At 40.9% G+C, this 17,789-nt stretch overlaps 1 protein-coding gene across 2 annotated transcripts; it reads left to right on the top strand.

The window, feature by feature from the left end:
- Window positions 1-5,237: 5,237 nt before the first annotated feature.
- CB3H15orf48 (chromosome B3 C15orf48 homolog) lies at window positions 5,238-9,023 on the top strand. Of its 2 annotated transcripts, XM_043555512.1 has the most exons (5): window positions 5,238-5,373; window positions 5,488-5,549; window positions 5,722-5,807; window positions 6,650-6,710; window positions 8,630-9,023. In XM_043555512.1, exons 2-5 carry the CDS (start codon window positions 5,514-5,516, stop codon window positions 8,696-8,698), a joined length of 252 nt encoding a protein of 83 aa, XP_043411447.1. In that variant the 5' UTR covers window positions 5,238-5,373; window positions 5,488-5,513; the 3' UTR covers window positions 8,699-9,023. The 2 variants fall into 2 exon arrangements, with proteins under 2 accessions (XP_043411447.1, XP_043411446.1); XM_043555511.1 differs by lacking the exon at window positions 5,238-5,373 and having other exon boundaries at window positions 5,386-5,549.
- Window positions 9,024-17,789: the final 8,766 nt, after the last annotated feature.

Below are 17,789 nucleotides of genomic sequence, written 5' to 3'. Positions count from 1 at the left end.
GACAAATCATGCAGTGAATTAAGCACAATGAAGATGTGCTTCAAAACAAGTGTAGGGTACTGGAGAGCATAGTGCGTGACACATGCGAGTTATAAATGTTACATAGTCGGGAAGTTTCCTATTTTTTTTTTTTTTAATTTTTAATGTGTATTTATTTTGAGAGAGAGGGAAAGAGCATGAGCAGGGGAGGGGCAGAGAGAAGAGAGAAAGAATCCCAGGCAGGCTCTGTGCTTGGGGTTTGAACTACGAACCAGGAGATGATGTGCTGAACTGAAATTGAGAGTCAACACTTAGCCGACTGAGCCACCCAGGTGCCCCTGTTTTGTTTTGTTTTGTTTTTTGTAACGTTAAGTTATTTTTGAGAGAGAGAGGGAGGGAGATAGGATCCGAAGCAAGCTCAGAGCTGTCAGCACAGAGCCTGATGCGAGGGCTTGAACTCACAAACCATGAGTTCATGACCCAAGCCACAGTCAGCCATCCAACCAACTGAGCCACCCAAGTGCCCTGAAAGTTTCCTATTTCTGACTGGAACCAGGTCTGTTGATTAAGCAAAACCTCACTACTTGGGAATAATTAAAAGACCGGTCTTATTTATAGGCATAAAATAGAATGCAATTAAAATTATTCTAACAAACTGACCCCTTTTGAATAGTAGGGAAGACACCCAGAAACCTATTAGAATTCTGACAATTCAGGGGCGCCTGGGTGGCGCAGTCGGTTAAGCGTCCGACTTCAGCCAGGTCACTATCTCGTGGTCCATGAGTTCGAGCCCCGCGTCAGGCTCTGGGCTGATGGCTCAGAGCCTGGAGCCTGTTTCCGATCCTGTGTCTCCCTCTCTCTCTGCCCCTCCCCCGTTCATGCTCTGTCTCTCTCTGTCCCCAAAAAATAAATAAATGTTGAAAAAAAATTAAAAAAAAAAAAAAAAAGAATTCTGACAATTCATTCATGTTCTCTCTCAGCTACTGATTTTATGGGATAAGGCAGCCATTAAGGCTTCGCCATCCTAGTGCTGAGACATCTTGGCCCTTAACTCAGACTCTAGCTATGGACTCCTTGTTTTCCCTAGAAAAAGTTTCTAGTGTCCAGACTGGAAATGTAGTACCCGTACATTGTTCAGAGACTGAGTTTTGATTTGAAAATGTCTTTTTAAATTGTAATGGTAACTTCTCAACAAAACTTTGAAAGCCCCCTGAGAACAAAAACCATGTGTCTCCTCTCATTGAAAAACTTGATAAATAATGAAGTCAGATCAAGGATTTCTTTGGATCAGTTTTAATGTGATTTGAATATGGCTCTGGGAAACTTGTAAAAGCTGTGTTCTTAATCAGTGAGAAAAGAATACTTCAGCTTCTGAGCACCTGGGAAGTGTGAACAGCTTTCCCTATACACTGAACCCAAACTCTTTTCTGAGCCACAATTAACAGCCATAAACAATATAGTGTACTCCCAGACATTCCAAAATTAAGCAAATGCAGTTTTTACTAAACCTGGTAACTAGGTAGACACTGAAGGATGGGCAGAAAGAATTTCAACAAAAAATATTTTTCTTATAAAGACTAAGCTGGGCTGATTAAAATCTAAGTTGAAATTCTTAGACTGGGAGCCAAGCAGCCATGGTTCAACACCCCTGTAAAGGGCATCAGCTAGAGAAGGTTCTAGAAGTTACTGGCAATTAAGGTCGGGTGGGGAGGCTTCCTGAAGGAATTATAGGCTTTGGAGCAGATGCGGACAGTGATCCTGGTGAGTGTCCTAAGTGGCTTCTTTGGGAGCTGCCAGAGTTTGAAGGGTGGGAGCTGTGCCTGCAAGTAATCCTGGAAAAAAACAAACTACATATTGACCTTGAAGCTCCCACAAGGTCAGTAAAATGGCATTAATTTAAAGGAAAGTAAGTGTGGTTGTCTGGGTCTAATTCTCATTGCCGCAAATAGAAATAAGCAGATCTTAATGGTTATATGGGTACGTTATATCTGTGTATACAATTTGTAATTTTTAAAACATTTTATTCTGAACATTTTCAAACATAGAATAGTATAAAAAACTCCCACATACTTACCACCTAGACTAATTAATATTTTACTAAAGTTGACCATTTGTGTTTTTTTAAAAATGTTTATTTTTGAGAAAGAGAGTGCAAGTGGGGGAGGGGCAGAGAGAGAGAGACAGAGAGAGAGACAGAGAGAGAGAATCCCAAGCAGCCTCCATGCTGTCAGCCTGATGTGGGGGTCAAACCCATGAAGCGTGAGATCATCGCCTGAGCTGAAAACAAGAGTCGGAGGCTCAATGGACTGAGCCATGAGCCATCTGGGTGCCCCTGCTTCATTTGTTTTTTTTTAGCAGAAATATTTTAAAGTAAATCTCAGTCAGGGTTCCTGGGTGGCTCAGTCTGTTGAGCCTCCGACTTTAGCTCAGGTCATGATCTCATGGTTCATGAGTTCAAGCCCCACATTGGGCTTTCTGCTGTCAGAGCAGACCCAATTTGGATCCTCTATCCCCCTGTCTCTGCCCCTCCCCAGCTTGCACTCTCTCAATAAATAAACGTTTAAAAACTAAATAAAGTAAATCTCAGTCATTATATTTCTCCCTTACGGGGCACCTGGCTGGCTCAGTTGGTAGAGCATGCAATTCTTGAGATTGTGAGTTCAAGCTCCAAGTTGGGCCTAGAGCTTACTTTAAAAAAAAAACAAACCCAAAACAAAAAAACCCCAAAAAAACCAAAACAAACAAACAAACAAAACCAAAATTTTTTTCTACCTGAGTTGGGCGGCCGACTTAGGCTCAGGTCATGATCTCACAGCTCATGAGTTTGGGCCTGCCTCGGGCTCTGTGCTGACAGCTGAGAGCCTGGATCCTGCTTTGGATTCTGTGTCTCCCTCTCTCTTTCTGCCCCTTCCCTGCTAACGCTCTGTCTCTCTCTCTCTCTCTCTCTCTCTCTCTCAAAAATTAAACATTAAAAAGATTTAAAAAGATGTTTCCCCCTTAAATATTTTCATATATAATCTCTATAAAGGGGGGCAGGGTTTTTTTTTTTTAATTTTTTTTTCAACGTTTATTTATTTTTGGGACAGAGAGAGACAGAGCATGAACGGCGGAGGGGCAGAGAGAGAGGGAGACACAGAATCGGAAACAGGCTCCAGGCTCTGAGCCATCAGCTCAGAGCCTGACGCGGGGCTCGAACTCACGGACCGCGAGATAGTGACCTGGCTGAAGTCGGACGCTTAACCGACTGCACCACCCAGGTGCCCCAGGGAGGGTATTTTTTAACATAAACATAATATCATTATCACACCTAACAAACTGAACAATACTTCTTTAATATTCTTTCATATATGGTCTGCATTTGGTTTCCTTAACTGCTGCCAAATAAACATCTTCACCTTTTGTAAGTTTTCTCAAAGACCGCCTTGGTGGAATTATTCACCTGCCTTTGGTGCCACATCATGCCTGGGGTTATTTACAGGCACTAAATTGTAAGAACCTTGAAGTAAGGGACTCATATCCTATTAATCTTTTAAATTTACTGTGCCCTTGTCCCCAGGTTAATGCCTAGATTACTACAAAACAGTACTGCATTTTGAAAAGAAACGGCACTGGCAAAGCAGTTTACAGACATCAGTGAGCAAGGGCTACACTCTAATTTTAATTTGGGGGCCATAATACATTCTTGTAAAATTTCTTTCTTCCTCTTTCTTCCTTCCTCCTTCCCCTTCTCTCTCCCTTCCTTTTTCCTCCCTTCCTTCCTGGAAACACATGACGCTTTTTAAAGAAACTTCTGACAGGAGAAGTTTGATTCTATTCAATACAAACCACAGAGAATTAATGTTGAGTTTTCTTTGATGTATTGATTACTGAACCCAACCAACCAGAAAATGTCTCCAGTTACAGCTCTGGGGTTACATAGGGAGAATCCTTATCAGAATAAGTGGGTGTGATGCTACATTTATGATCTTCCTTATATAAAACAAATCTTTGCAAATAGTAACTACTATTTATTGATGTGCTTTGCATGCATTCTAACATTTTTTCCAACTGCCTCCCCTGCTAGGTTTGTTCCCATTTTACGGATATATAAACTGAGACTCATAAAGGTTAAGTTTCATTTCCTCAAAGTCCTTCAGCTAATGAAGTGTAGCAGGGGTGGGCTCTGAATTCTGGGCCATTTCACTGCAAAGCCCGAGCCTTAAACTAAAAGGGGGTTGAAACAGATCTTGGGTCTGATCATTTCCAGGAAACATGAAGGTGTTTCCCTTTTAATGTTAACTGGTAGCTTGAACCTCAAACAATTTAAAAATAATTGTTTTTAATAACTATTTTTAAATAACGGCGCTTGTGTTCTTGGCTTAATTGCAGTATCTAAGAGCGCCACCATGCAGAAAGAACAGGGGTGTTGGGTGTCAGACAGGCATGGGTTCTGATTACATTTCCGCCTCTTACTATGTGACTTGAGTATCTCTGAGCCTCTATATAACATACTCACCTTGTAAAAATGCCGAAGACGATTCCGGCACAGAGTCTAGCACATGGGCTTGCTTTAATGGAGTTGTTAGCATTATTTCCGTGGTTTTGCAGCTGCCTGCATGCTCTGTGCAAGGCGAGACTGCTAGTTAAAAGGAGACTTCCAGACGACGCCAAAGACTGAGTCGTCTCCGAGAAGGAAACCTTTCCAAACCTGATTCTCTCTGTTATCTTCTCCCTCACCTGATTTTTTCCATTAAAAAAAAAAAAAAATGGGGGGGAGGGGGATGGAAATTAAAATTTTTAAAGGAACAAATCAGGACACCATGGGAGTTCTGAAGTGAATTTTACATTTAATTATAATTATCTCCATATGTGGAGATACATCTTATTTTAGAGCTTTTAATGTGATTGGATGGATTTTAATTTACCTGCCTGTTCCTGGGAGCCACACACCCCTCCATCCCTCTAGACCCCGGCTCTCCGGCTTCTTTTCCAGACCTCCTTTTAGGGGGCTTGGTTTTCATCCAGGCCTTGGCCATCAGAGCTCCCCTTGCTCTCGGTGCCGCTCTCTTGGCGTCGCTGGGCCGCTGGGCCGGGCTGGGAGCAACCTGGAGCATCAACCCTGAGCCTCAGCTCTCTGGGCGGCAAGTAAGGACCACGCCGGACGGCAGGGGGCGCCAGCTCCCGCGTTCGGCTGCTGCGCGTCCTCCAGCTGGCTGTCCTGCAGGGGGCGCCCGGAAGCCGGGCGCCGGGAAGGGAAAGCGAGTCAGCCTCCGCACGCCCCCCGCCAGGCCCGCGTGACCTGAGCGCCCTGGCCCGGCCCATCATTTGCGGTCCGTATATAAAGTGAGGACGCAGAGGGCTAATTCGGTTCGGGGCGTTTTCCTCGTCCGCGCGCCGCTCTGCCCCGCCTCCCAGGTGAGCTGCCTCAGGCTGCCTTGGGGAGGACGTTGGCCGGTTGGAGCCCGCCAGATTGGGTCCTTAGTGGCTGAAGTTTTCAGCAGCATCTTGGATTTTTTTTTTTAATTCTAGATTTGGCATTCAACACTGAAATCATCATGAACCTCTTCCAACTCCTGAGGAAAAAGAAGGAAGTAAGTTTTAAAGCAATTGAAATTCTTGACTTAAAATATTAATTTTTAAAGATGAAAAGATGGTGCAAATTTTGAAGGAAGTATGTAAGATGATATATAGTTATTCTGTTATATGTCACATGTTTCACACTGAAACATGGGAATATTCACCCTCAAACCTGTTCTCTGTTAGCTTATTCCTTTGGTGCTGATGATGACCACAGCAGCGGGTGGAGCTTTGGCTTTTGCAGTATATTCCCTTCAAAAGACTGATGTGATGTAAGTAGCCATCATTTATACAAACGTTTTTAGCAGTGCTAGATTGACCTTCCGCATATGAAATGCATGGTGTCAGTTTCCTAGTTTTACCCCCAGGATAAGAATGTCAAATTGTCAACTTGGAGTTGGGACTAGAAAGCAGCCTGATATCGGAAGACCCTTGAATTATGATATTAATAGAATAAGTTTGTTCCTTGTATCTAAGTATCCTTTCATCCACTGACCCTCCTCTTCTTCAGCAAGGTCTGATTTTTTTTTTTTAACTTAAGTTTTGAAATTTAAAGTTCTTAAATGGCCTTTACAGATTCATTTGTCTATAGTGAACCTAACCTCAGCTCTGGATATAGGGAGGTAAAATACCATGTATCCTGGAATATGAGGAAGAAAGAAACTTGAAACTGATCTTGGCCCAGTGCAGGGCTGGAGAGGGTGGTAATGCCAGGCTCTGGCCCAGGGGCCTTGCACCTCGGAGTTCACCATCTACAGAGATCAAGCCCGGCCCCTCTCCCTGTCCCAGAAACCAGGGCAAGAACGTTTTTGCTTGCATTTATCCTGGCATTTCCACCCCCATTGCTGTTCAGCTTATGGGAACATTCTCCAGTTCAGCCCAATAAAAGGAATACAGACCTTTCACCCTGCAGAGGAATTGATCCTTAATGTTTGAGCCAAATCGTGAAGTTCCCTTAAGTAACCTTCCATTAATTTCAGCAAACTAACAGATAAATGCCTGTTTGTCAGTCTAGGTCTGTCGTGTGATGTCCCAGCATGCTTATAGACCCACTGTCAGAGTTGGTTTAAATTTACTTACTTTGATGTTTAATCAGCTTTCTTTTACTTTTTAGCATTGATCGGAAAAAAAATCCAGAACCTTGGGAAACTGTGGATCCTAATGTACCTAGCAAGGTATTGCTAAATTAAAAAGTGGTTTACATTTACCCCAAGCTTTAGCACCCTTGCAGCAAAATGGATTTAATACCTTTCCCTTTTGGGGCACCTGGGTGGTTCAGTTAGTAAAGCAGCTGACTCTTGATTTTGGCTCAGGTCATAATCTCGTGGTTGGTGAGCTCAAGCCCCTCGTTGGGCTCTATGCTAACAGCGTGGAGCCTGCTTTGGATGCTCTCTCTCTGCCCCTCCCACACTCATTTTCTCCCTCTCTAAATAAATAAATAACTTTAAAAAAATACCTTTCACTTTCAGCATGCCTTTGAGTGTTGGTAAAGGGAGTGCTATGGAATTATGGAGATCTAGTTCAAATCCTTGTTCCATTATTCACTGGTGATTTTGGGCAACCTGGCCTTTCTGAGGCTCTCAGAATCTCTAAACTGGGCTCAATAATAGGATTCTACCTCAGAGTTAAGAGGATTAAAGAATGTAAAATACATAACGCCCTTTAGCATAGTGCCTAGCCCATAGTACGTACTTAAATATTAACTTTCATCATTATTGTAATATATTATCTCATTGTATCCATTGCTTATCTAAGGTTAATACAAGGTCTATTGTGATAAATAACAGGAGCTCCTGAAAACAGGAGTGGCGTTCTCTTTACACAAAATCACCTAACAGTCGCTCATTCTTTTAAGACTATAGCAAAGACTTTTTTATATTTCTGAGTCTGTTGGAATCAACACTACTTAGATCTGTCAGGAAAGCTTTTTTTAAACAAAACTTTCAAATAGTAGAGTTTGACCTAGTGAGGGACATTTAGAATCTTTAAAACTACGTGCATCTCTAAGCAAAATAAGTCAGGGAAAGACAAGTACCATATGATTTCATTCATATGTGGAATTAAGAAACAAAACAAATGAGCAAAGGAAAAATGAGAGAGAGACACCAAGAAACAGATTCTTAACTATAGAGAACAAACTGATGGTTGCCAAAGGGTGGCGGGTCGGGGGATGGGTGAAGGAGGTGATAGGGATTACGAGCACACTTATGATGAGCATTGAGTAATGTACAGAAACGTTGAATCACTATATTGTACAACTGAAACTAATATAACACTGTAGGTTAACTATAACTGAAATTAAAATTAAAATTTTTTTAATGTTTATTTATTTTTGAGAGTGGGGGAAGGGCAGAGAGAGAGGGAGACCGAGGATCCAAAGCGGGCTCTGCACTGACAGCAGAGAGCCCCTGATGCAGGGCTCCAACTCATGAACTGTGAGATCATGACCTGAGCCGAAGTTGGTTGCTCAACGAACTGAACAACCCAGGTGCCCTCCAAAAAATTTTGAAACAACAAAAAAACCCTATCTACATCTCCTGTGTCCTGGGGTATGATATGTATGGGGTATGTCCTATGTCCTGTAACTGTGATGATAAATGAGAACCTCTGAATTTGAGTTTTTGGGAAGTCAAGGACTATCCACAGCTCTATCCCTTTTCCCTTACTGCATAACTTAGATCATGTGTACCTTTGTTGAGTAATTACAATGAGGAAGTTTGGTTAAGAGCCTACTGTGTGCCAAGCCCTGTGCTAGAGCATTTTACATCCACTCACCAGGAGCAGACACACTTTTTGAACTTATAATTCACCTAAAGCCATAGGAAGCTTAGAAATCTACAACCTGTTATGTGAAAGTGGGCAAATGTATATGACCTTTCTTGATGATCCCATAACACTCAGGAACCCAAAGGCTTTTTAGAGCTCATATTACTGTTTTGTGCATGTTCTTAGAGATGGGAAGAAATGGTTCTTTGACTACAAATACTACGGTGATGCTCTTTCCAAAAGGGAGTGTGGACAAACCCTAAAAAGGGACATGAGGATGAAGGACAGATCCTGAAAAACATTTGTATTTTCCTTCTTTTTTTTCAAGCTTATAACAATCAACCAACAATGGAAGCCCATTGAAGAGTTGCAGAAGGTCCGAAGGGCCACCAAATGACCAGCTCTTGCTTCTTTCTTCCAAAGAGTACTCTATGAATCTAGTGGAAACATTTCTGCACAAACTAGATTATGGATACCAGTGTGCGGAAATGCTTCTGCTACATTTTTAGGGCTTGACTACATTTTTGGACTCTGGATAGGAATTATAAAGGTAGTGCAGCAATAACCACGTCACGTAGTTCAAAAATAAGTTTGTGTTTATTTTCTTGTAAATTTAATGTTGCATATTGAAATTTTTATGTTTATGATGCCTGAATATTTTCCTAAAGTGTGTAAAGATTTGTGAACTAGATTGTCTATAATAAAATACTATTTGTGCAAGATTTCTTAAAGATACATATTTAAATAGAGGAGAAAGTCTTTTTATGGAAGAAAAACCTATTTTGAAGGATGGAGCTTCATTTTCTAAAACAACATACAGTGCAAATTTGTGTGTAAACTTTTCTTCCAAGTTTATTCATTCACCAGAAATTTATTGAGCCCCTGCTGTTAGCTATGCCCTGTTCTTGTGCAGGTGAGATAAAGCAGTGAATAAAACCACACTTTGGAAGGAGATGAATAAAAGATGGTAAGCACAATGAGGAAAATGAAGGTGATATGGGGGATGAGACTTGCATGACACTTGGGCTTGGAAGGAAGTGCTGGGATTACAACGTAGGAAGGTGGGGCACGCCAAAACCGGCCTGGCAGATGCCAAGGATAACATGGTTCTCCCGTGAGGGTGGGGGAGGGGAGAATGGAGAGCTTTGCCCATGCATGATAGAGTCCAGGGCCACTCTTGACTCTGGCCAGTGGTGACTTGGAGACTAAAGGTGCAACCAAACCCATATGCTCCTGGGCTCCCCGTTGACTTTTCTTAAAAATAGGACCAAGGACCAAGTATGGGGCGCCTGGGTGGCTCAGTTGGTTAAATATCTCACTCTCGGTTTCAGCTCAGGTCATGATCTCACAGGTAGTCAGTTCAAACCCCAAGTTGGGCTCTTGCACTGATAGCATGGAGCCTTCTTGGGATTCTCACTCTGCCCCTTGCCTGCTTGTTCTCTGTCTCTCAAAATAAATAAACTTAAAAAAAAATGGGACCAAGTAGGAATAAACTTAAAAAAAAATGGGACCTTTTCATTGTTATTTTTTAAAAAAGGAGGTATAATTTATTAAAAAAAGGAGCTATGAACACACCATAGTATTCACCCATGTAAAGTGCACACTTCATTGGTTTTTAGTGTATTCACACAAAATTCTAAAACCACCTCCACCATCTGACTCCAGGATATTTTCATCACCCTAAAGAGAACCCTCTACCCATTAGCAGTCTTTCCCCTATTCCTGACCCCTCTGCTCCCAGCCCCAGGCAAACACTGATAAACTTAGTCTTTATGGATTTGCCCATGCTGGACATTTCACATAAATGAAATCATACGTTATGTAGCCTTTGTCTCTAGCTCTTTTTTTTTTTCAATGTTTGTTTATTTTTTGGGGGACAGAGAGAGACAGAGCATGAACAGGGGAGGGGCAGAGAGAGAGGGAGACACAGAATCGGAAACAGGCTCCAGGCTCCGAGCCATCAGCCCAGAGCCCGACGCGGGGCTCGAACTCACGGACCGCGAGATCGTGACCTGGCTGAAGTCGGACGCTTAACCGACTGCGCCACCCAGGTGCCCCTGTCTCTAGCTCTTTTAACTTAGCATAATGTTTTCAAGATTCATCCCTGTTGTGCCATGTGTGAGTATTTTATTCCTTTTTATTACTAATTTTCCGTTGTATGGATGTACCATATTTTGTTTATCCATCAGTTGATGTGGATTGTTTGCACTTTTTGGTTGTTACATCAGTAATACTGCTGTGAACAGCCACGTCCAAGTTTTTGTGTAGCCATACATTTTCAGTTCTCTTGGGTGTTCATCACCTCTTTTAAATAAAGATGATACATGCTTTTAAAATTTTCCATCTGAGGGGCTCCTGGGTAGCTCAGTCAGTTAAGCATCGAACTTTGGCTCAGGTCATGATCTCACGGTTCGTGGGTTTGAGCCTGGCGTTGGGCCCTGTGCTGATGGCTCAGAGCCTGGAGCCTGCTTCAGATTCTGTGTCTCCCTCTCTCTGCCCCTCCCCTGCTCCTGCTCTGTCTCCTTCTGTCTCTCAAAAATAAATACACGTTAAAAAATATTTTTCTAATAAAAAAAATTCCACCTGAGGAGCACCTGGGTGGCTTGGTCAGTTGAGCGTCCAACTCTTGATTTCAGCTTAGGTCATGATCCTGTCATGGGATTGAGGCCCGTTATCAAGCTCCACGCTGACCATGGACCTGGCTTGAGATTCTCTGTCCCTCTGCTCCTCTTCATCCCTCGCAGCTCTTTCTCTCTCTCTCAAAAAAAAAAAGAATAATAATTAAAAAAAATTGTTTTAGTTTCCATCTGAATATAATAGAAATTTGAGGGAAGGGCTAAATTCCTATCACCTTCCCGGCAATAAAAAATAACTAGCTCTTGCTAGAGACTTGGCGATTCTGAAAGGATTAAAACAAGACTACTTCCGCCAACCTTTGTGATTCCTTATCACCTCATTTTCCCAGATGAAAATCTCCAGTGGTTGATCTCACGGTATTACCTGTACCAATTAGGAAGCAAAATTTTATTTGCTTAAGTTTTTAAAGTGCACTATGGTACCCTTTAGGCAAATAAAAATGAAAAACTTTGTGAAGTTCGGCCAACTAGGAGAAAAAACTGCAGAGTGTGAGGGGTAACCTTTCAACTTTAAAACACAAACCCGATTGAAATGCAGTAGCTTTAAGGGATGGACATGACACTGGAGGGCGGCAGGTTTGGGAGGAAGAAACCCCAAGAGCAATATTGATAATTAAATTTCAACACTGACTGATTTTATTTTTGCTTGTGTTCTTAGCATTTGCCCCAAATGTTTTATTTTGAAAATTTTCAAATATGTGGAAAAGGTGGAAAATCAGTACAAGGAATACAACTTTTAATCAAACATTTTGCCACATTCGCTGTATCTCTCCGCATGTTATTATGCTCTTTTAAAATGAACTCTTTGAAGGAGTGCCTGGGTGGTTCAGGCAGTTAAGCGTCCAACTCTTGATTTTGGCTCAGGTCATGATCTCATAGTTCATGAGATTGAGCCCCACACTGGGACAGTGTGGGGCCTGCTTGAGATTCGCTCTTCTCTCTTTCCCTCTCTCTGCCTCTTACCCGCTGTGATCTCTCTCTCTCAAAATAAATAAATAGAAATTTAAATATATAAAGAAATAAAATGAGCTCTTTGAAAATGAGTATACACCTCATAAAGCTTCTTATACCTAAGGGAAAGACATTATAGCTAACTGTAATACCATTATCATTCCTAAGAAGATTCACACTAATTCAATTGTATCACCCAACATACAATCCATTTCTATTTTCTCCAATTGTAATGTCCTTTATAGCTGTATTTTTTTTTGAGAAATGAAGACATTTTATTTCTTTTTTTTCTATAATTTATTTATTTTTTATAATTTACATCCAAGTTAGTTAGCACATGGTGCAACAATGATTTCAGGAATAGATTCCTTAAGCCCCTTACCCATTAAACCCACACCATCACCCCCTACCCCCTATCCCACAACTTCTCCAGTAACCCTCTGTTTGTTCTCTATATTTGAGTCTCTTATGTTTTGTCCCCCTCCCTGTTTTTATATTATTTTTGCTTCCTTTCCCTTATGTTTATCTGTTTTAGATCTTAAAGTCCTCATATGAGTAAATTCATATGATATTTGTCTTTCTCTGACTAATTCCACTTAGCATAATACCCTCTAGTTCTATCCACGTAGTTGCAAGTGGCAAGATCTCATAATATTCCATTGTATATATGTACCACATCTTCTTTATCCATTCATCCATCAATGGACATTTGTGCTCTTTCCATACTTTGGCTATTGTTGATAGTGCTGCTGTAAACATTGGGATGCATGTGTCCTTTTGAAACAGCATATCTGTATCCCTTGGGTAAATTCCTAGTAGTGCAATTGCTGGGTCGTAGGCTAGTTCTATTTTTAACCTTTTGAGGAACCTCCATACTGTTTTCCAGAGTGGCTGCACCAGTTTGCATTCCCACCAGCAGTGCAAAAGTGTTCCTCTTTGTCCACATCCTCGCCAACATGTGTTGTTGCCTGAGTTGTTAATGTTAGCCATTCTGACGGCTGTGAGGTGGTATCTCATTGTGGTTTTGATTTGTATTTCCCCGATGATGAGTGATGTTGAGCATTTTTTCATGTGTCTGTTTGCTATCTGGATGTCTTCTTTGGAGAAGTGTCTATTCATGTCTTCTGCCCATTTCTTCACTGGATGATTTGTTTTTTGGGTGTTGAGTTTGATAAGATCTTTATAGATTTTGGATACTAACCCTTTATCTGACATGTCATTTGCAGATATCTTCTCCCATTCCATCGGTTGCCTTTTAGTTTTGCTGATTGTTTCCTTCACGTGGAGAAACCTTTTATTTTGATGAGGTCCCAAGAGTTCATTTTTGCTTTTGTTTCCCTTCTGGAGACGTATTGAGGAAGAAGTTGCCACGGCCAAGGTTAAAGAGGTTTTTACCTGCTTTCTCCTGGAGGATTTTGATGGCTTCCTGTCTTACATTGAGGTCTTTCATCCATTTTGAGCTTATTTTTATGTATGGTGTAAGAAAGTGGTCCAGGTTCATTTTTCTGCATGTCGCTGTCCAGTTTTCCCAGCACTGCTTGCTGAAGAGACTGTCTTTATTCCATTGGATATTCTTTCCTGCTTTGTCAAAGATTAGTTGGCCACGTGTTTGTGGGTCCATTTCTGGGTTCTCTATTCTGTTCCAATGATCTGAGTGCCTGTTTTTGTGCCAGATAGCTGTATTTTTATGTCTGGAATCCAACTCAAGATTTTCTTGTTGCATATGATTGTTAGGTCATTTGTACTGAGTATTTGACAAATATGTGGTCATAAAAATGACTCCATAGGAGCATTGTAGAACTGTTATCTCTATAGAGTTTGATCTGGATAAAATAGTCTTGGATGTGGACTTTGAATTTTCAAAATTTGAGATATAATAATGTTTTCATGTAATTTAAAGAAATTTAAGAAATTGCACGTGATTGAGCATCCACTATGTGGTAGGCATGGTGCTGGCCTCTAGAATCTGGCATAGGAAAGGCTTGCACTTATGAACACATCAAAGCAATACAGTGACCACACAGCAAGGATAGAACTGAGCATAAGGTACAAAAAAAAGCTTCCCAAAAAACGCGGATCGCTGAAAGACTGATCAGTCTGGCTTCTTGAAAAACCAATCATTGGAAGTCAGCAGTTCAGTTGAAGTAGAGGGGCATGTTTACCAAGGCACAGAGGGGCTAAAATAGCCTATCTTCTGGGAACTCGAAGTCGGTTAATGTGTGGAATTTAATATCGGAGTGTAGAGTGGGATACATGGAACATGTAGGGCCCTTTATGCTATTATCCTGCAGGCACAAAGGAACCAGAAAAGGGTTTTAAGCTGTGGAAGGAGAGAATACACTTTACTTAATGGGGCGTTGGCTACAGCAAGTAGAAGTGGGGCGTGCACGCTGGAAGGGACTTTGTGGTTGGAGGCCAGAGACCAGCTGCTGCCAACGGTCTAGGGTGCAGGTAGTGAGGGCCATAACCTTTGCCTTGGTTAAAGCAATGGCAGAGAGAATAGAAAAAGAGAGGGTGCGTTTGAGGGACATTGATGAGAAGACTTCAAGGCTCATTGAAGGTAGATGGAGGATGTCCAAAATGACTCCCCAGTTTCTCACCTGAGGAAGTGGGTGGGGGGTGGTGCCAAGATAGAGAATATAGGAGGGAAACAAAATGGCATATTCAAGGGAAAGGTAGATAATGAGGGAAATGAGTTAGACTTTGGAATTGTTGCCTTTGAAAACCCAGTGAGCTATGTAGGTAGATTGCTTCTGGAGAACTGCAAGGAGGTGTGAGCTGGAGGCAGTTCAGGGGCGGTAAGACCAAGGACGTGCCTACAGAGAGCAGAGGGCATCAAAGGGAAATGAAGACTGAAGAGAGAGGAATGTTATCATGAAGGGCGTGGGTAGAGGAGGAGGATCTGATCCCTGACGGGGACTGAGAGGTCATGGCCAGGGAAGGAGGACTGAGACATGCGTCCAGGGGCCCAGAGAGGGAGGAGTGCTCTTCCCTGTCAGATTTTTCCAGCAATTAAACCAGAGTCCATTCAACTTTATGGCCTTGAGCCTTAAGCAAACATCTATTATTTTCTCTTACATAAAAAATTAGATGTGAAGCTTAGATAAATAAGCTTTCTGAATAAAAACGTTAAAATCACATTCGATATCACTAACGACTGGCCTGGGGTCTAATTAAATACTCATTCATCATATTTTCCCCCTTTGGAAGATTGTGTCACATTTTAGTTGAGGCTTTCTGGTAGAGAGTGAAATTACAGGCTCTGAAATCAGATTGTTCTGCCACTTACTACTTGTGCTGCTTTGGACAAGCCTCAGATTTCTCATCTATAAAACTGGGTTAATTTGTACCTGCTTAGGTTAGCTGTGAAAATCAGGTGAGACAATAAAATACTGAAAGAGGTGTTTTGCATGTACAGGGCTAGTTGTTCAAAAAGTGTTTCCTTCTTTAAAAAAAATTATCTCTGTAAAGTAGAAGGGTCTTAATGTATTTAAAAGTATATTCTTCCGTGGCTGGGAACATTGCCTGTTTGAAATTCACACATACCTACCTGTAGTAACTGATCCGCTTTGGGTGCACAATGCCCCAATTATAAACCTTTGGGAGAGCACAAACACACCCATAGATAAATACATCTCACCTCAGCTCTCATCTACATAGATACCTAGCTGGAGATAAGAATCCCTACATTAATGCCCACATAGATGTGCTCACATCCAGAAAACACATAGTAACAAAAATATTTATATATATAGATAAATACATATAAATATTAGAAATAGTTATATGTAAATATATAAATATTATAAATATACATTATAAATATATATTATAAACATTATAAATATAAATATTCATATATAAATATTATATATAAAAATATAAACATTTATTATATATACATATATAATATGAATACATATATAAATATTTGTATATATTTATAATATATAATATATATTATATATATGTATACATATGTGTATATATATATATATATATATACACACACACACATATACATATCCTGGGGCACCTGGGTGGCTCAGTTGGTTGAGCATCTGACTGACTCTTGATTTCGGTTCAGGTCATGATCCCAGGGTGGTGAGGCCAAGCCCCGTGCTGGCAGCATGAAGCCTGCTTAAGATTCCCTCTCTCTCTCTCTCTCTCTCTCTCTCTCTCCCTCTGCCCCTCCCCCCCACTCATGTTCTCTTTCTCTCTAAAATTAAAATATGTATGTATACATATATACATATATGCCTCCATAGAGACAAATGTCTGTATTTTAGTAATCACTATATTCACACAAGTACGTTATATATATTCTCACATTCAAAAGTGATGATATGTGGTTTGAACAAGGAAGGCAGGTGAAGTTGAGTGCATGTACCTAAGACAGCTATAGAAATTTAAAAACATGGAGCAGGGGGTATTGCCTGGGTAGCTTAGTTGGTTAAGCGTCCAACTTCAGCTCAGGTCATGATCTCGCGGTTCTTGAGTTTGAGCACCACATCAGGCTCTGTGCTTACAGCTCAGAGCCTGCAGCCTGCTTCAGATTCTGTGTCTCCCTCTCTCTCTGCCCCTTCCCTGCTCATGCTCTCTCTCTCTCTCTCTCAAGAATAAACATTAAAAAAAAGAAATCAAATTAGTTTTTCTGGTCATTGGCCCTTATAGCATCTTTTCCCCGTGCTTAGAAAGTTGCCTCAGGTAATTATGTAATTTTTCTCTAGAAACTAAAGCTTTTGTTTTGGTTTTCATGGTGTTTTATTCCATCATTTGCCTGTGTGAATGTTACTTAGCTTTAAAATGAAAATTAGAATAAAATGAAGGAAAACCCCAAATTTTATAACTCTGGAAGACATGCTAAAACTAACTTTCTCATTCAGCTGGTATGATTTATAACACATATATAATAAAATACTGCTTGTTTGGAGAGTGGGCATACTGTTTAAAAAATTACACTCCACTTTTTTGTATTTACATCAAGTAATGTATATGATTTTTCCTTTACATAGTTGTGTGTAATCATGAAGTTGATACTATTCCTTGGTGGTTGTTAAGGATATATTGCCTCAGGAAAGCTAGCCTGACTTATTTCATAATGCCTTTGCTTATCTGAATTTTCCTTTTCAACATAAATGAGAAATGAATCTGTACCACAAGACCAATGTGACCTGTAGTTTGCTTGTTATTTGGAGACAAGTGCATTAAGTTTAGATATAACAAAATGAACCGGTCTTAATGCTTCAGTTAGAAGAGGGTTTTGTTTTTTTTTTATGTTTGTTTTTGAGAGAGAGACAGAGAGAGCGACAGAGCGAGAGCAGAAGAGGACAGAGAGAGAGGACACAGGATCCGAAGCAGGCTCCAGGCTCTGAGCTGTCAGCACAGAGCCCGAAGCGGGGTTTGAAGTCACAAATCATGAGATCAGGACCTGTGTTGAGGTTGGCTTAACCGACTGAGCCATCCTGGCACCCCTATAAGAGTTTTGATAATTATATACACCCATGAAGGTATCATGCAAAACAAGCTATTGAACATTTCTATCACCCCAGAAGGTTCTCCTGTGACACTCTTTAAATTAAAAACCACCAAACTGTACACGTAAAAAGGGTGAATTTTATCGTATGTGAATTATTGCCCCCCTCTAAAAAAAAAATCTGTTGCACATTTACTTGCTTTCTTACCTTCAGAAATAAGAGAGGCTGGCATAATTTTTTCCCTCCATATGAAGTAATCCTCTAGCCTATATATTACACTTGATTTGCTTTTTTTCTGAAAACAGGAAACTGGACATTGCTGAAGATTGTAAGAAACACACTAACAAGATCACCTGGACCAGGGCTCCTAGTTCAGTCTGTCCCTGCAGGGACAACAAATAGGCTTCCTTGGGCTGTGGTGTGG

This window comes from Prionailurus bengalensis, chromosome B3, assembly GCF_016509475.1.
Source record: "Prionailurus bengalensis isolate Pbe53 chromosome B3, Fcat_Pben_1.1_paternal_pri, whole genome shotgun sequence".
Classification (NCBI taxonomy): domain Eukaryota; kingdom Metazoa; phylum Chordata; class Mammalia; order Carnivora; family Felidae; genus Prionailurus; species Prionailurus bengalensis.
The sequence above is the reverse complement of the archived record's forward strand: the minus strand, read 5'-3'. Positions and strand labels throughout refer to the sequence as shown.